Source organism: Raphanus sativus, chromosome 6 (genome assembly GCF_000801105.2).
Source record: "Raphanus sativus cultivar WK10039 chromosome 6, ASM80110v3, whole genome shotgun sequence".
NCBI classification, from domain to species: Eukaryota; Viridiplantae; Streptophyta; class Magnoliopsida; order Brassicales; family Brassicaceae; genus Raphanus; species Raphanus sativus.
The window spans coordinates 27,966,736-27,987,001 of NC_079516.1; the positions used below are offsets into that span (position 1 = coordinate 27,966,736).

The following is a 20,266-nucleotide window of genomic DNA, read 5'->3' on the forward strand; positions in this document are numbered from 1 at the left end:
GCATGCTTAACATACTGCTTGGTTTTCTCTTCAATATTAAGCCTAGCTTGTTCGTGGAGTTGTTTCACCATCTCTGCCTTCCTTTTGCCATCAAAACTGATCCTTTCACACTCAGGTAAAGGTATTAGGTCCAAAGGAGAGGTGGGATTAAACCCATAAACAATTTCAAAAGGGGAAAACTTAGAAGCAGAATGCACAGCATGATTATATGCAAATTCACAATGTGGCAAATGATCTTCCCAAGACTTCAGATTCTTTTTAATGAATGCACGCAAGAGAGTACCTAGAGTTCTATTAACTACTTCAGTTTGTCCATCAGTTTGCGGATGACAAGTAGTAGAGAACAACAATTTATTACCTAGTTTAGACCATAAAGTTTTCCAAAAATAACTAAGAAACTTAGCATCTCTATCAGAAACAATAGTCCTAGGCATGCCATGAATGCGCACAATCTCTTTAAAGAACAGGTTAGCAACATGCAATGCATCATCAGTTTTGTGACATGCTATGAAATGAGCCATTTTTGAGAATCTATCAACAACAACAAAGATAGAATTCTTTCCAGTTCTAGTTCTAGGCAATCCCACAATAAAATCCATAGATATGTCGTTCCACGGATGATAAGGAATAGGGAGAGGAGTATACAAACCATGTGACTGAACCTTAGACTTAGCTTGTTTACAAGTTGCACATCTCTCACAAATTCTTTCCACATCTCTTTTCATCCAAGGCCAAAAGAAGTGATCCTGCAAGGTTTTAAGAGTCTTTGTAACACCAAAGTGACCCATAAGGCTTCCTCCATGAGATTCCCTGACAAATAACTCTCTCAAAGAACAGTTAGGCACACACAAACGATTATCATAGAAAAGAAATCCATCATGCCTAAAGTAATGCCCAGTAGTAACCTTTTCACAAGAGTTATAAGCATCTTTAAAATCAGAATCAATCTCATACATACCTTTAATATGCTCAAAACCTAATAGTTTAACATCAAGAGTGTTTAAGAGAGCATACCTTCTTGATAGTGCATCAGCAACTATATTCTCCTTACCTTGTTTGTATTTGATCACATAAGGGAAGGTTTCAATGAATTCTACCCATCTGGCGTGCCTCTTACTGAGCTTGTTCTGGCCTTTAAGGTACTTGAGAGACTCATGATCAGTGTGGATTACAAACTCCTTGGGCCATAGATAATGTTGCCAAGTCTGCAAGGCCCTCACCAAAGCATAGAGTTCCTTATCATAAGTTGCATAGTTGAGAGTGGCTCCTCCAAGCTTCTCACTAAAGTATGCAATAGGTCTTTTCTCCTGCATAAGAACAGCACCAATACCAATTCCTGAGGCATCACATTCAATCTCAAAAGTTTTATTAAAATCAGGAAGTATAAGAAGAGGGGCATTAGTAAGCTTCTCTTTAAGGCATTGGAATGCAGCTTCTTGTGTGTCTCCTCATTTGAATCCTATGTCTTTCTTGACAACCTCAGTCAAGAGAGCTGCTATAGTACTGAAATCCCTCACAAATCGTCTATAGAAGCCAGCAAGTCCATGGAAGCTCCTCACTTCACTCACTGTCTTAGGAATGGGCCATTCTCGTATAGCTTTCACCTTCTCTGGATCCACTTTCACTCCATCTGCACTCACAATAAAGCCTAGGAAGACCAAGTTATCCGTACAGAAAGTGCATTTCTTAAGGTTAGCAAAAAGCTTTTCTTTTCTCAAAACATCAAGGACAGCCTTAAGATGACCTATATGCTCTTCTAGACTCTGGCTGTAAACTAGGATATCATCAAAGTAAACAATCCTATAAAGGACCTAAGAACATGGTTCATTAATCCCATGAAAGTACTAGGAGCATTGGTTAATCCAAAGGGCATAACTAACCACTCGTACAACCCATGCTTAGTTTTAAAAGCAGTCTTCCATTCATCTCCCTCTTTCATCCTAATTTGATGATATCCACTCTTAAGATCTATCTTAGAAAAGATGCTAGAACCATGCAATTCATCAAGCATATCATCTAATCTAGGAATAGGGTGGCGATACTTCACTGTTATGTTGGTTATTGCTCTATAATCAACACACATGCGCCAGCTTCCATCTTTCTTAGGCACCAGGAGCACTGGAACAGCACAAGGACTCATGCTCTCACGAATGTGGCCTTTCTCCATCAGTTCCTCAACCTGCCGTTGTAGCTCCTTGGTTTTGTTTTGCAAGCTGAGAGTCCTTCTTGCAACCAAAAGCCTACCGTGAACTGGTTTCTTTTCATACTCTGCTTCTGAAGATTCTTGCTCAGTCCCTGGTCTTTCATCTTCAGATTCATACTCGCCATTCTCCAAGAGAACCATAACTCTCTTGTTGGTACACTCATCAGCATAATGCCCACGCCCTTGACACTTAAAGCACTTCACATCTCTTGCACGCGAGCTGGTAGCCTCTGTTTTACCTTTATCCTTGCTATAGATACTACTAGGCTTAGACTCTTCCTTTGGCTGTGGCTTGACCTCTTTCTGATAGCTTGGTTTGTCTTGCTTAGAAGTCTGGTATCTACTGGAACTATAGCTGCCACGCGCATGACTTCTTCTCTTAACTTGTTGCTCCACCAAGATAGCTTTGTGTAACATCTCCTCTATCTCCAAGTAGTGCTGCATCTATACTCTGTCTTGTATCTCACGGTTGAGCCCACCAAGAAACCGTGCCATGGTAGCTTCACTATCTTCAGAAATCTTAGCTCTCAACATGAGCAACTCCATCTCTTGAAAGTATTCCTCCACAGACTTGGATCCTTGGGTAAGCAGCCTCAGCTTTTGGTGAAGATCACGGTGATAGTGGCTGGGAACAAACCTCTTACGCATCAAAGACTTCATCTCAGCCCATGTCTCAATAGGAAACTCCCCATTACGCCTTTTGTTTGTGACCAACTGATCCCACCAACTCAATGCATATTCATTGAACTCAATAGCAGCAACTTGAACCTTTTTAATCTCAGAGTAGTGTTGACAATTGAAGACAAGCTCTATCTTCTTTTCCCACTCAAGATATGCATCCGGATCAGCCTTGCCATGGAAAGGAGGGATCTTAAGCTTCAATCCTGATAGTTCATTGCGCCTATGCCTTTTGCCCTCATGATCATGTCGCGACCTCCTACTGCTGTGTCTTGATCCAGAGCTATGGCTACTTCTCTCATAGAAGTTATCAGTCTCTTCTGATCCAGCATGCTCACGTCGACCATGCCTATAGCTCCTTGGCTCACGTCTCTGCTCAGCATTCTGGTCTTGTCTATCATATAGCCTTTGATCGAGTTTATCTTCCAACAATTTCTCCATGGCTACAAGGATATCTTTGGTGATTGCTTCTTGTAGTAGCTTGTTTCTTCTCATAAGAGTTGCCTCATCATCCTCTGATCCCATTGCTTCCTGATTTACAAAAGATTTGAACAAGTAAGTAGTTCAAAGAAATCAAAACGCAAAGGATTCAAATAAGGAAACAAGAAAATTTTAAAACAAGGCGGCAAAGGATACTTGATCAATACGCAACGATTTGAATTCCTTTTCAGTTTCGAAATACAACAACACAGATCAGATTCTAACAGATGATGAAATGAGATGAACAAAAAGGATCTATTATTTCTAACAACAGATCGAGACTCACACACACAATAGAATTTTCGGAATTTGAAAACTTGAAACGAGATCGATGAGAAGTTGAAAAGTTCTTAATGAAAACTTGTTTGAAACTCTTAGATCTATCAATAGTGATCATGAAAACAATAGATCTATCAGTTATAATGATGAAAAGAAGCAGATCTAGTGAACAACAACACAAGAACACAGATCTATCAATGATATGAATGGTGATGAACAGATCGGAAAAAAAGGATAAGAGAAATCGAAACTCCCCTTCCAGAGTGCTCTGATACCACTTAATGAACCCCTAGGATGCTTCTCTGGATGGATATGGATAGATCCTTGCATAAACGAGTCAAGGACTCAAGTTTATCAAGGTGGTGGATCGAATGGTGACACAAGAGGCTGCGGAAAGGCTCCTTGATACTCCTAGGCTTAGATCGGATATGACACACCTTTCTAAAGCCCTTGGGCGTTGGATATTACACACCAACAGACTGGATACTACACACCAGACACTCTCTTAACTCGCAAAAGCAAAGGGAGAAGAAAACACAAAGGTTTTGATTAAAAGAAGACTTGATAGATTACTAGGGGCGGCACACACATATATATAGTGAGAGACTTGGAACAGGCTCCAATCAACTCAAACTAAAAGGAACACGCTCCTTTAGTCAATGTAGAATTAAAGACAGAACATAGATAGAGTTTTCGAAATAAAAGACATAAATACTTAGAGAAATAAAACATAACATAAGGTTCTTCTTGTGGTTGGTCCGAGAGCATCATCTAGGAGTTTTGAGCAGCAAGACTATGGCCTCGTTAAAAACCTATCTTTGCAAAACCCATTGGGACAAAAACAAAGATAGGGAAAAAGAGCACACATAGCTTGCTAGCCTAGACAACACTCAGCTTGATGGTGAGATAGCTTGGATGGTAACAAGTGTATCTTGAAGTATCAAGCTTCCTTCAAGACTTTCTTCATGCATCAAACACTTCTTGATTAATCCTCCAATAGCTTTCCTTGAGTATCTTAGCTTTGGATCGAGTTATGGGGCCATTGGAAATGACTAAGGCATCATCTTCTTTGGTTGCACCATCTTTAGGCTTCCCATCTTCTTTAGCTAGTTGGAACTCTTCATCTTGATCAGCATGCTGGTCCATGATCATATCACTTGTGACTTCAGCAACATATTCTGGCCAGCTTTCGTCTTGAAGCTTATCAAGAAGCCCCTCTCTGTTGTATACGGCAGTCTTTGTCGGCTCAGCTAGCTTCTCACTGATCTTTTAAAAAGATTTAATGACATTACATAAAACATATACTACGTGAAGTTATATGATGTAACACAATTTTTAAATTTCCCTTGGATGATTATTTTTAACATATGCTCTAAATATGTTGCTCTATTAATCCGCCACGTAGGATTTTTCAGAGCTTAAAATCATACCACGTAGGAAAGGGTACTTTTAAATTAATACAAACTTGAGGTTCAATCTTTTTAAGAGATCCCCAATTAATATATAGGGGATCTTTTGTTTTCTATGGCAATTTGAGATAAATAATTTGTTAGCTGTTATTTATTAATTGTCTCTAATTGTTAGTTAACCTCTGTCATTTATACTTATTAGTTGATATATTGTTGGAGACATATTTTATTAGCATATAATTTATTTATTATTCGATACATATTTTGTTAGGAGAAATTCTTGGGTTCACCCCTAGAGTGAATCTTTAGGTTCACCCAACCAATAGGATTTCGTTATTTCATATTCAGTATCTTTTAAAAAAGAAATAAAATATTGTCAAATTATACTAATATTTTTAAAGTAAAAAATAAAAATTAATATTAATTGCAAACAAAAATACGTTTAAAAAAATATATTTGTAATTCCGTCAACCAAACAATAAACCCTAAACCCTAAATCTTAAATCCTAAACCCCTGGGTAAACCCTAAACCCTTGGTAAATCTAAGATGCTTGGATAAATTCTAAATCCTACGGTTTACGATTTATCCAAGGGTTTATGATTTACCCAAGGGTTTAAGGTTTAGTATTTAGGATTTAAGGTTTAGTGTTTTGCTGATTGTGTTAAAAATATTTTTTTTTAAATCCAAAGATTTAGGATTTATCCAAGGGTTTACCATGGATTTAAGGTTTATGATTTAGGGTTTAGAGTTTAGGGTTTAGTGTTTTGCTGGCGGTATTTTAAATATAAAATCTTTTTTTGCGACTACTATTATTTTCTATTTATTTTTTATTTCAAAATAAAACTTGGCAATATTTTATTTCCTTTTTTAAAAGATACCGAATATGAAATAACGAAATCTTATTGGTTGGGTGAACCTAAAGATTCACTCTAGGGGTGAACCCAAGAATTTCTCTTTTGTTAGTTGTTACACAATGTATAACTATAGATATATTAATCACTAGTATGTATGTTACTGATTCTTTAAACATCAGAAAAGTAATTATAATTTGTTAACAAAACATGTAGCTATTACATGATTTGGATACATGATCTGTTAGAGAATACATTGTTTTGGGTACACATTTTTTTAGTCTATAAGTTAGTTATTATCTGATATTTATTTTGTTATCTGATACACGAGTTATGACCAAAGAATTAGTATTTACTAGTATGTATGTTATTGATTCTTTTAACATGAGACAAATAATTATAACTTGTAAACAAAACATGTAGTTGTTACATGATTTCATAGATGGTACATGGTTTGGATACATGACTTCTCATATGATACATTGTTTTGGGATACATAGTTTGTTAGCTTATAAATTAGGTATTATATGATACTTGATTGGTTATCTGATATATGATTGTGAAACAAAAAAAAAATTAACATTTAATATTATGTTGTCTTTTATCTCTAGTTTAAAGCTCCAAATTTTTGATGATATTTTCTTCTTCTTTATCTCGAACGGCAAGGCTTTGACTGGTAACAATAGAGTCACAAATATGTGATTGATGTCAGTCATATGCAATGTGTGTTCTCTCAGTCGGACCCAATTGAGATTAAACATTTGCTTCTTTCGACATCTGCTATCATTTTTCTCTATACCCCTATCAGTTAAGTCTTTTGTTACTTGATAAACATCGACGATATCAGTTACAATCACAATTATCATTACCAAAATTGTTAGCAACTAAACAATTTTCTTAGACACTACAACACGCTTATCTTCTTCTACACCACAATCATTATCACATTTATCTCTTATTTTTTATCATAGTAATCTTTAACAACTCCTTGATTCTTAGATTCCATTCTTTTAGAGAAATTGCCAAAAATACCATTTTCATAGTACCACTTTTCATGTTTACACTAACCACTTTTACCACTACTTTTAATGAAGGGTTTAGATTTGAACGTTTAGGATTTAGGGTTTAGATTTTATGTTTTAGGGTTTAGATTTGATGTTTTAGGGTTTAGGGTATAAAGTTTAGGGTTTAGAGTTGAGGATTTAGGGTTTATAGTTGAGGTTTCAGGGTTTAGGGTTTAGGATATTGAATTTAGGGTATATAGTTTAGGGTTTAGGGTTTAGAGTTGAAGATTTAGGGTTTAGGGTTTAGAATTGGGGGTTTAGGATTTAAAATTTTGGATTAAAATTTTGAAAAGCATATAAAAACAAAGATATAAGAGTTTTTAACATTTTAATAAATAAGGTATTTTTGAAAATGTGTACTTAGTGGTGGTAAAGATGAATAATGGTACCTTCAAAGTGGTATTTTTGAAAATTCCCCATTCTTTTATGTCAAAAATTTCCACTAAAAGTAGTGTTATAAAAAGTAGAAGATGAAGCAACGGAAGAAGAGTGGAGAAATCAGAGGAGACTCATTAACTTTCTCCTCCTCTTTTTACCTTTCTCGTTGTGCTCCGCCCAGATTTTTTCTTCTTCTTCTCTTCAAAGCGGACAAATATCTATGAAAATTATATATCATTGTCACAAGATCCACAAAGTTTCCATCTTCAAAATAATTTTTTTCTTCAGATCTTGACATTGAAACACAATTTTTCAGTGAAGATACATAATCAAAAGCCCTATTTGAATTACAAATCAGAAAATTTAAGAATGTGAATTTTTTAGAAGAATTGAATTTAGTTAATTGTAATATATATATTTATCAAAGAAAAATGTTTTTAAGTAATTGGAGTTATCGAAGAAGGAAATAGGGGAAAGAAATTCTGAGATGAAAAAAAAAACTAAAAAATGAGAAAAGAGAGACTGAGTTGAAGAAAGAGAATCTAAGACTCTAACTGGCACACCTACGACATTGATGTGTCCTCCACAGTCCTGACACACTTTTCTGTCACCTATTGCATTAGAAGCTTTGTCAGAAGGGCATTATCGTCCTAACTCAACACCAAGTGTATGCGTTTGATCTTTTATGTCACTCGATGATCATTTCCCTAATTTGATCTCCTTCTAGGTATATTCAGCTAAATCACTCTTATCTTATTCTAAACCCTATAAATAAAGAAACATCAAACGAAGTAAGGTGAGTATAAAATTATCCAAAACTCTGAAAGGAAAGAACTAGGAATTCTGTTTCTTCTTTCTGGTATTTAAAACGTGAAGGCATTTAAATACTCATTTCAAATGAGAAAAAAATATGAAAACATGAATCAGTTGTAACTTACAGTCGATTATGTTTTTCCATTGAAACTACAGTTTTAACCGGGTTTTGTGTATGGTTAAAATTATGTTTAGTCTATTTTACTAAAAAAAAATTTATCTTAGTTTCAATCGTTTTAAAACTACGTAGTCAAACATATAATTTGAAAACATAGTTTATGTGAACAAAATAATAACTTAAATCAAATAATAAAAATGTATTATATTTATTTTCACTTAATTTTTCACTCCATATAGCTATTTTACAAAATTAAAAAAATATTTCTACTGCACTTAATTTAACCAAATACATAAAAAAAGTTTTTTTTTATTTGTTTACAAAATTAGTTAGACCTGGGCATTCGAATACCTATTTGGGTATATATTATTTCTTTCGGGTATCATTTTTTGGGTTTTAAAAAGCTCCGCTAGGATATTATAAATTATGTGTGGATTTCAAGTGAGTTCGGTTCTTATATATAGAAATATAAAAATATCTAAATAATCAATGTATCTAAACGGATTCAGATATTTTTACCAAATATAACTATATTACTGGTACGGGTCTTTTGAATACAATTAGTTATATGAAGACACATCTAAAATATATAAAAATAATCATGAAAAACAAATATTAATGTATACAAACTTAAGAATAAATACCTGCACGGGTGCGCGGATCAAGGTCTAGTTCTTATTATAAACACATTTGCGTACAATCTTTTTTTTGTATAAAAGCTATGAAGTAGTTCATCATCGAGCTACATTAAATAAAAGCAATGTATATATCTAAACTTTAGTCTTTTTCACTTAGATTTTATATAATCCCAACAACTTACATTTTTAAAGATTGTGCTTTCGTTGATTATATTTAAATACCAACTTATTTATGATTCAGAATTTTGTTTAACGTCATTCATCAAATATATAATAACAGATCTATATTACAAATTGAAATCTTCTTGAAGTCTTCCAGAAGTCTGCCAGGTGAAGTCTTCTCATGTATTAGATCTTAAAAGTAATTAATAAATTTAATAAAAAAATTGAAAGGGAAAAAGTCGAAATCATCTATTCGTAAACATATCTAAATGATGAAAAATTTAGTTTTACTAAAATTGAATTATTTTTAACATAGATGGGTGAATGTAGATTGAGTAATGATAGTCTTTGATTTAGGATTTGGTAACATATATTATATTATTTGTGGTATTTTTAGGGTTAGATTTTGTAATCTTATCTTTTAATTTTTTTTTTTAATTTGACCTATATGTGTTTAGTGAATATCTAATAAATTGATTTAAACACTTTATAAGTTTCTTTTTTAAGTTTAAGGAAGTGCTTTTTTTTATTTAGTTAGTTATTTGATTTTAGGGTCAAGAAGACTTCTTGAGACTTCTCGAAAATATTTAACCTAATTGGAAGTTTTGTCTCCATATATAAATAAAATTTACACATTCTCTTTCTTTCTCTCAAATGGCTACAACAAAAATGTAATGTTTCTCACTCTAAAACTCTCCAAAATCTCTCTAATATGTTTGAACATCAAAACACCAAACTTTATATCCATTTCTCATTTTTTTCTTTATGTCTTCTCACTAATTTATCTTCTTTTTACAGGTTTTTCATTACATGATTTTCATCTTTCACTCTTTCAAAAGTAGATCTATAAATTTTGTATATGTATTTTGTGTGTTTTATATGTTAGATTCTAAGAAGCTACATGTGGCTCATGGTAAATATGACCTGAATACCTATCATAGTGCAGGTTCAGAGATTGATGAGGACTTCGATTGATGAAGTGTATTTTGACCTCACCTATGTAGCAGAAAGTTCTCCCTGAGGCGCCTCCAGAGAGTTTGGAATCTATAGATGAAGAAGCTCTTAAATCCCATATTCTTTGAATTAGCAAAGAGGTATGATTGAGATTCTTCAAATCTTTGTCTAGTATTATGATCTCTGAGTTGTTTTCTACTTTGATATTTTTTTCTGTCTTTGCTTCAGGATGGAGATGACTTCAAGGTGAGTGTTGAAGGAGACTGACCTTAGCTGTTCTGATGGCATAGCCCAAAACAAGGCAAGAAGCGATTGTTTTGTTTGTTGTATTTTCTTTTTATTGCTTGTGTGGCGAGTGAAAACACATAACTTAACAAGCAGATGCTAGCCAAACTTGCTAGTGGAATGAACAAACCTACCCATCAAAATGTTGTACCATATTCAGTTGTATAAGAACTTCTCAGTTCTATTCTAATAAAGAAGATGTAAGTAAGTTTGAACAAATTTACTGACCTCAGTGAATTTGAAGTCTCCATGGTCATAACTTGGTGTGAAGCCCTTATATAGCTTTTTATTTCATGTCAATAGGTTTGGAGCCTGTCACAGTGGAAAATGTTGAGAAATATAATCTTTCCTTCAGAAATCAATGCATTTTCTTTGGACCCTGGCGGCTCTGTGTTCTATGCTGGTGGCGGAGATAGCAAAAAAAAATTAGGTGCCTTCAATTCCTCAAGTGACTATGCGACCCAAGCTCTTGGTTCAGTAACAGACCCAATGTACTTCTTTTTCCTTGTATTAGATACTATCTTCTGCTTCTCTTTTGTTATCATATTGTATAACATAATATTCAAACCTGAATAGAATGCTTTATTATTGACTCAAATCATGTTTGTTTAGACACAGCAAAGATGTTATTTTCTTAGCATATTGTGCAGACGGAAATCTTTTGATACTCTTTAGTTACCAGTCCTCATATGCTCTTATATATATACTTGATTAGCAGGGAAAGACAGAAGAGGAGTTCAACACTGGACCTCTTTCTGTTCGCTTCATCAGCAAAATGTTTCTCTGTGGTGACTCTGTCATTATCGTCCTCATGAATCCCAAGTGAGAGATGTCAGCTGCTTATAGTTATTTCTCTTCACTTGAGTATGGGTCTTAAATCTATTCATGCCTTGTATTTTACTCTTGTGATTACATTTATGATTCGTCTTTGACGTTTAATGGGAACTCCTAGAGCATGGGAACTAGAATATATATATATAAATTTTAAAAAATATTTTTATTTGTGGTTTTTATTTTATTTTTTAATAATGCTATAATAGCAATTATTATCTGCTATTATAAAATATACAATTGCACATCAAAACTGCTATATAAAGAACCAAAGAAAAGATAACGAGGGCAGACACATCGCTGTTCAGAACGCTATGTATTGCTGTAATAGTGTTTTACGGACGCTATGTATGACCCTTTTTCTTGTAGTGGGAGGACCCTTGGATTCCCGCTTTACCAGCCATGCCAGCTAGACCTATTGCCCCGGTCTTTCATCCGAGTATGCGAGCATGGCTATAAGCTCAACTCACTGTCATGACACTTATTGTTGGAGCTATACAAAGAGCGGCCGATACACTATTAAATCTGGATATTAGGTAGCACACACTCTATTGCTTAATGAAGAAGAAACTAAGGTCTTGGAACCCGGTATCACCGATTTCGAAGCTTTGCTTGAAAAAAAAAGCACTTCAGCAGATATGTCATCTTATTTGGCAACTGATAACATGCCATGTAGCGGTAACGAGGAATCTAACACGCCGAAATATTAGATGTGATAACTATTGTCCAATATGTTGTGACCGAGAAGAATCTGTTACAAGATCTAAGCCTGGTAACTTATGTATGGTGGATGGGTCATGGACTTCCATGAATCTCTTCAGTGGGTGCGGCTGTGTTTGAATTGACAACTTGGAAAATATTCAGCTTATGGGGATGCAGAACTATGAATGGCGAGAATCGGCTTTACATTCAGAGGTGGAAGCATTGAGATGGGCTATGGATAGTATATGTTGCAGCACTTGACATGCCAGATTTTTGGAACAGATTGCAAGGACCTAATCGCAATGATAAAGGAGCCTAATGTTTGGCCAGACTTTGCAACAAAATTAGAGAAGATAAAAGACGATGTTGATATGCTTTCCAAACTTAAAGATCTCACACATCCCAAGAGCACAAAATAGAATATCAGACTTTTTAGTTAGGACCGCGAGGTCATTTCATAGAAACTTATACTACATTGGTAGTTTTATTCCAATATGTTATCTAGACCACCTCAAATTTGAATAATAGAATAATTGTTTGTTGTCCAGAAAAAAAGTCAGTAATTATTTATTATTTTATTTTTAAAGCCAATTAGGTGTTGTTGAGTTGTATAATGTGGCATTATTTTATATTTAAAAAAATGGAAGCATCGCCAATACCTAAAAAGGGCATATTTCAACATGAACTTTACGCGTCGTGCATATTCCTTCATGAACTTTGTAGTAGTGCGTATTTCTCACGGAACTAAAAGAATTAAAAAAATACTACAATATAACATCTTTAAATTAATACTCTATAAATTAATATACACTAAAAATTTCTATAAAATAATATAATTTTATAGTCCCAAATTAAGTTTTTGGTTCAATTAGTTTATCAATAAATTAATAATCTTTATAAATTAATAAAAATTTATAGTTTCGGTGTAGTCCCCAACATTATTAATTTATAGAGGTTTCACTGTATATGAAATTTATGCATCGTGCATTTTCATTCTCGAACTTTAGAGTAGTGCATATTCCATACTGAACTAATCAAAAGTTCAAAAATACTACATGAACTCTTAAAATCATGCTTATATATATATTGACTGCGATTATTTGGAAGTATTCCAAAATTATCTTGACATAATCTTAAACGTTTAGATTTATCTAGATGAGTTATTTCGAAACAAACTGTTAGGATTTATCTAAGCACACATTATGCAAAAATCTTTGTAAGAGTTTTCTCCAAAAATAACATATTTTGTGGGCTAAACCTTGTTAAATGAGTTATCCAAAACACAAATTTTCTTATTTTTTTGCCAGCAAATAAAAGGTGTTAGTCATACGTTAATTTATCAAAACGTCGTCATTTTAGATAGATTTTGTAAATTTTTTAAAAATTACAAAACCATAGATAATTTTACATAATTTATCTACAATGACATCGTTTTGATAAACTAAATGATGACTAACACTTTTGACGGTCAATATATATAAACAAGATTTTGAAAGTCCATGTTATATTTTTAATTTTTAATTTTATAAAATTTATTTAAAATGATATCTTGATAAATTAACGGATAATTAACACCTTTGACGGTCAATATATATAAACACGATTTTGAGAGTACATATAGTATTTTTGAATTTTTGTTTAGTTAAATATGGAATATACACTACTTTAAAGTTTGAAAAATGAAAAGGCACTATACGTAAAGTTGTAGTATTTTTAATTTTTTTTGTTTACCACGCTACTAAAAAGTTCGTGAAAAAATATGCATAAAATTAACCTTAAAATAAGCTATTTTTATTTGACCAAAAAAAAAGCCATTTTTTCTCGCCAATACCCCCACTGGAAACGCTGCTTTATCATGGTTGAATCTAATTCAATCGGTTAAACCTGATTTTTATGATTAATCAAATTTTTAATTGATAGATAATTGACCGCATCGAAATAAATTAGGCTGAGGGTAAATTGATGTTAGCAAATTTTGACATCCCTTATTGATTTCATTTTTTTTTTGTTCAACCCTCCGAATTGATTTTAAAAACAACTAGACCTTGACCCGTCCGACCGGACGGGTGTTTATTTTATATTTTTAGTTTTTCTGTTTATATTAAATGATGAATTTACGATATTTTAAACATAAATTTTAGACTAAAAATAAATTTTGGTAGTAATAATAAAAAGTTAAAATTAAAAATTTAATTAAATATTCAGATATAAAATTTAAATTTTCTAACTAAAATAATATAAAAGCGGGTCATATTTTTTTTAATTCTAAAATCTTAACATCTCTTATAAACAAATAAAATAAATTTATAAAAATATAAAATATATAAACATATTTAGAACTATAATTTCTATTAAAATAAATTTATTAAAGAAAATAATCTTGCGCTGTTGGTATTTATTTATAGATTCGACCCGTAACTGTATAAATATTTTTTTCACTTTATTTTTTTTTCTGTGTACTAATGATATAATATATATATGTACATTAAACTCTATAACATTATTGTTAATATTACATTTTTAAAAATATTTTTTTATTTATTATGTTAAATAATTATATTTTATGATTTTAATTATCTATTATATCACAGTATATCATATAAACAAATCCAATATTTATAACTAATTGAACTTATATTTTGAAACCATTATACTAATAATATATGAATAAATTATTTTATATTATATTTATATGTTATATAAATTGATTATGTTATGTGATTTTAATATTTAATAAGTTAATACAAAATATATAGAGAAATCGATTTCGGTTAATATATGATTAAAGAAATTTATTATTTAAATTAGAAAAAATATTAAATGTTTAAATCTATTATTTAAATTCAAATTAGGAAAATACATTTATTAATCAGAAAAGACAACAATAATTAGGAAATCTAAATCAGAAAAGACAACAATAATTTTGGAAAACACATTAAATAAACTGAAAAAGACAAATATTAAAATAGGAAACTTAGTTAATTCTCAGTGGCATGCCATTGTAAATAAAACTGAGAATTAAGGGGTATTTTTTATTGGGTAATTCTCTTTTAATAAGATAGATAAAGTAGCCGGTGAACTATGGAGAACAACGGTTGAACCGGCGTGGTTTCACAAAACCACGTGAATAGTGTGACAAGTGGAAGTTCGGTGTAGAGGGACCCACCATTCTCCATTTTAATTTTATTTCAGATCTGGCAAATAATGAAAATGCGTCGTTCTTCGTTTATTATTTCCCCCAACTTTCTGTTTTTTTATTTGCATTCTTTCTTGAGAAAACCCAAAAACTCTTCTTCAATGGCTTCGTCTTCTATGTGTTGTTTCAGCGCTGCTCGACTGCCCTCAGCTCGATCGATCACTTCTCCGTCGCGTCTCTTCCCAGTCACTAGCTTCTCCCCTCGCTCACCACTACGATCCCTCGTATCTTCTTCCTCTGGCTCTCGCCTCCGATTCTCTCCTCTCTGCGTGCGTGATCCCAAAGGTACTGATGATGTTTTGATCTTCAGCTACTTCTTGCGTTCCTCGATTCTTACAGGCTTTTGTGAATCTCGTGTGGTTCTTTTAGTAGAAATCAAGAAACTTCTTTCTTAATAGAGTGCTTATCTTTCTTTAGATATTGATCCAAGACTGTGTTTGATTGATTTAGACTTTACTCTTTATGATTCTGCTCTGAAGTTGTAGTGTTTCCCTAGATCATAAATGATGTAGGTCTGTCTAGCCTGTTTTCTTATTCATGATCTAGTTTGATATCTGTGAACATGGAGATATAATCAAGCATGGAATCAGAACAACATGAGGATCTTGCTATAGAAAGCAGCTTAAAAGAGTGTAGGAAACTAGGTTACCTATCTTCTAAGCTCCTTAGAGCTCATAGTTTATATGAAATGTACATTGATCTCTAACCATTTTGTTTTGGTGGAAAATAAAATAAGATTCTACTATTGAATAACCAATTGCTTTGGATACCTAATCTCATTATTCTTCTAGTTGTATGACTTTATACAACTCTAGTCAACTTCCACAGCTAATAGGATTACAGGTTGAAGTATTTGTCAGCATTTTTGGTTACACACAGGAGACAGGACACTTGTTATATTTTTGTGATTGTTTGTTGTTTCGATTATTAGTATGACATGACGATTATTTAAGTCTTGAAATCCTTATGTCGCTTTTATTTCCTGGTTTGACTATGTACAGCAGCTCAAGTTACACAAAGTTCGTGGGAGAACTCGGTCCTGAAAAGCGAAACGCCAGTGCTAGTAGAATTCTACACGAGCTGGTGCGGTCCATGCAGGATGGTCCACCGGATAATCAACGAAATCGCAGGCGACTATGCTGGAAAGCTAAACTGCTATGTCTTGGATGCAGACAGTGACTCCTTGGTGGCTGAAGAGTACGAGATAAAGGCTGTACCTGTAGTTCTCCTCTTCAAGAACGGTGAGAAACGAGAGTCGATCGTGGGTACAATGCCCAAAGAGTTTTACATTTCCGCCATTGAAAGAGTCTTGAACTCGTGAAGAAGGTAACATCATTCATTGATGAGAATTTCTCACTAGCACTTTGATATGGGTTAATATCTCATTGGACGTGTCTTTTGTCTTGAGTCTGAACCTCTTTTGAGTTTTCTTTCTTCTTTTGTCTTCTGTGTATATAACTGTTGGATTTGTGGAAAGATGACTCGGGGATTATTGTGAATACACACTTTCCATCTTCAGTTTATCTAAGTTTCCTTTCGTTTTCAGTTTACTTATATTGAACAAAACTAAAGAAACAATATGGACCTTTTGAGAAAAGAATCAAGAGACCGTCTAGTGTATTATATACTGTATCGGTCTCTCTTTCAGTTCACTTACTTTAATGTTTTAGATCGACACATAATCATAACATGAAACCCACATAAAAACCTCCTTCATTGATTTGAATAAGTTATGTTTCAGTCATCACAAATTAACCATATTACTAAAGAAGTAGCTAGCTTTAAGTTCAGGCCCGACCTTTTTAGTTGGCCGCCTAAATCATGATTCCACAATCCACTACAAGATTTTTATGTCTAAAACTCTTGCATAAATTTTGGTGCCTAGAAATGATCTTTACTGAGTTTAGCATAGGACCATTCCTTATATGGTAAACCATATTGTCTAAAGAAACTTATGAAATGTATTACAACCACATAGTATTCTCAACATGATCAGTGAAACTTATTGTCGCTTCTAGTAGTCGCAGCATCCATTCTCCGAACAGGGCTATCAACATTGATGGTACCTCAAGTGAGTTTTTCCCTCATCAAATTTTTGAGAAACTTTTAATCCACATGTCATTTTTTCTATTTCAAACATGTCATTTATTTAGTAGTCATCATTTTAAAAATATTACACTTTTTATAAAGAAACTCACTAAAGAATCTCTTGATTGACACAGGAATCTGATATAAAATGGCAAGTCTTGAAGCATGGAAAGTACTGTAGTCTTCGTAGTTCAACCACTCCTGTTTGTTGATGTATGACCAGAAATGAAACCAGTCAACTGGTTGTGTAACTTTTAATCAAATAATGAATTTGAAATGGATTAAGATGGAACCATCAGTTGAAGAACTGTGCGCCTGCTTCTTTCATCAGTCACTACACCCGTCGAGGCCAATGATGTTTTTTTTTCTTCGAAAAATAGGCCAATGATGTTGTTTCGCCGTTTGTACAAACGAGCTTTGACGGTTCCTTAATAAAACACTAGACACTGACCAACCCGATCAGCCGAATATTTATTTTGTATTTTTACCTTTTTTGTTTAAATTAAATTATTTGTATTTGTAATATTTGTGTTTTTTTTTTTAACTAGGGTTGATCCAAAGGTTTTCTAGGCGTAAGACTAATCTCCCTGAAGCCGACGGCAACCCACGTATTCTTGCGATTTAACGCTAGCCCCGGTAGTCAAGTGGAATCGAACCCAGGGCGGAAGCTCCAGTCGGAGTCCTTTACCACTAAGCCAAGACAACTTGATTAATATTTGTGTTACAAAAAATGTATTTATAATATTTAAATAGTAAATTTATATTGAAAATTAATCTTTACAGTTATAACAAAAAATTAAAATTATAATTTTAATAAAATATTTTGATATAAATTTTAAATTTCCTAACTAAAATAAAATAGAAATGGGTCATAATTTTTTCCAATTCCAAAATCTTAGTATCTCTTAAAACAAATAAAATAAATTTATAAATACATAAAATATACTACCTCCGTTCCCGAAAGTAGAATTTTCTAGGTTTAATTTTTGTTTCACAAAGATGGATTGTCTATATTTTTAAGGTACTTTTGTATACTTTTAAGAAACATTAATTGTGAATATTTGAATTGATTAAATTTCATTGGTGGATAGTTATTGGAAAGTGTATAGAAAAAAAATAGTAAATTAAAAAGTAAATATTTATTATGTTCTTAATAAACGTGAAAATTCTAGAAAATTATACTTTCGGAAACGGAGGTAGTATAAACATATTTTTAAATATATTTTCTATTAAAATAAATTTGTTAATGGAAATAATTTTGTGATGTTGTTATTTATTTCTATAAATTAATCTGTGACTGTATAAATATTTTTCCGTATAAATATTTGCTTTCACTTTAAATTTGTTCTTTATACTAATGGTATAATATATATATTTGTAAATTCAAAGGTATTACATAATTATGGAAAGAGGTTATTTACTTGTTTATAGTATTAATGCATTAAATTTAAGATTTATCATGAATTTGCTCTGGAATCAATTTAGGAAATTATGCATTAGGAAAAAACAAAATTTTAAAATTAGGTTTATTAATTACTTCAGTGGCATTATATTGTAAATATTTTTTAAATCTTAGGGTTAGTTATAAATTGTACTTCTATTAATTACTTCAATGGCATTAGATTGTAAATATTTTGTAAATCTTAGGGTTAATTTTAAATTGTACTTCTATTTTGATAAGATAGATGAAGTTCGTTCGATATGCATATTTGAAAAACATTTAAAAAAAAATTAGATTTTAAAATTTTAAGTCACATAATTTATAAATCACGAAAATATTTATTTTATGCAAAACATATGCATCTGTTATAAAATTATAAGTGAAGAACTTATTTTTGTATTATATATATGTATTACGTGAGAGAGAGAGAGAGAGTCAAAAGATGATTTATTTCTGTTCTTTCTTGTGTCACAATTATACATAAAGAAAGAGGAAAGGGGGTATTTATAACCCATCAAAGTCGGTTATGGTCTCAGATATTTATCAAAGAAACATGCTGTGGAGACATGTGTATAGTGATAATCACACACATTTGATGAGAGTGAGACATCTGTTTCCATGATGAATAATCATCATCTTTAACACTCCCCCTTGATTATTCATCTTGTATTACGTAGTGCCTCGTTAAAAACCTAATCATGGAAAAACCCAATGGGATAAAAACCATGACAAGGGAAAAAGAGTACACTGACGTAATCTCTCCCTGAAAGTAATGAACATAGCTTTTTCTTCATAAGTCACGCAAACGCTGCATCCCGATACCGTCGACGTGTTTCCGGAATGTTGTAGTCGGAAGAGACTTGGTGAACAAGTCAGCCGGATTGTCGCATGACCGTACATATTCGATGTCCACTTCTTTATTTTTCTCGAGCTCCCGAATGTACGAGAAAAATCTTGGAGGGATGTGCTTCGTTCTGTCGCTCTTAATATAGCCTTCTTTGAGTTGAGCGACGCAAGCTGAGTTGTCTTCAAAAACTTTCGTCGGCTCTTTCTTGTTAATTATTCCGCTTGAATCTTGTATGTGGTGACTCATTGATCTCAGCCACACACATTCTCGACATGCTTCGTGAAGCGCAATAGTCTCTGCATGATTCGAAGATGTTGCAACCAGAGTTTGTTTTTGGGACCTCCAAGAGATCGCGGTTCCACCAATTGTGAAAACATAACCGGTTTGCGGTCGAGCCTTATGAGGATCTGATAAATATCCTGCATCTGCAAAACCAACCATACCAAACTCGGGTTTTCTAATATACATTAACCCTAAATCAACTGTACCTTGTAAATAACGGAATAAATGTTTTATTCCGTTCCAATGCCTGTGAGTAGGAGCAGAGCTATATCTTGCTAAGAGATTAGTTGCAAAAGCAATATCAGGTCTGGTACAGTTTGCCAGATATAATAGCCCACCGATAGCACTCATATAAGGTACTTCAGGACCTAATATCTTCTCGCTATCTTCGCAGGGTCTAAAAGGATCACTCTCAACATTGAGAGATCTACCAACCATTGGAGTACTCAAAGGAGTCGCTTGATCCATACGAAAGCGTTTCAATAACCTTTTCGTATAGTTTGATTGATGCACAAATATTCCTTCTCGGAGGTGCTCTATCTGGAGCCCAAGACAAAACTTTGTCT

The 20,266-nt window shown here is 32.9% G+C and overlaps 1 protein-coding gene and 1 long non-coding RNA gene across 3 annotated transcripts; both read left to right on the plus strand.

Moving 5' to 3' along the window:
* The first annotated feature begins 9,830 nt into the window (after positions 1-9,830).
* Positions 9,831-11,263, plus strand: LOC130496546 (uncharacterized). The gene is made up of 3 exons (XR_008935707.1): positions 9,831-10,168; positions 10,257-10,804; positions 11,032-11,263. It is a non-coding gene; the product is annotated as an uncharacterized LOC130496546 (long non-coding RNA).
* A 3,790-nt stretch (positions 11,264-15,053) lies between these two features.
* Positions 15,054-16,587, plus strand: LOC108811103 (thioredoxin M3, chloroplastic). 2 transcript variants are annotated; one of them, XM_056987888.1, is made up of 2 exons: positions 15,054-15,327; positions 16,047-16,587. In XM_056987888.1, the coding sequence occupies exons 1-2, from the start codon at positions 15,057-15,059 to the stop codon at positions 16,361-16,363; spliced, it is 588 nt and encodes a 195-aa protein (XP_056843868.1). In that variant the 5' UTR covers positions 15,054-15,056; the 3' UTR covers positions 16,364-16,587. The 2 variants fall into 2 exon arrangements, with proteins under 2 accessions (XP_056843868.1, XP_018438659.1); XM_018583157.2 differs by having other exon boundaries at positions 15,058-15,327; positions 16,044-16,587.
* Positions 16,588-20,266: the final 3,679 nt, after the last annotated feature.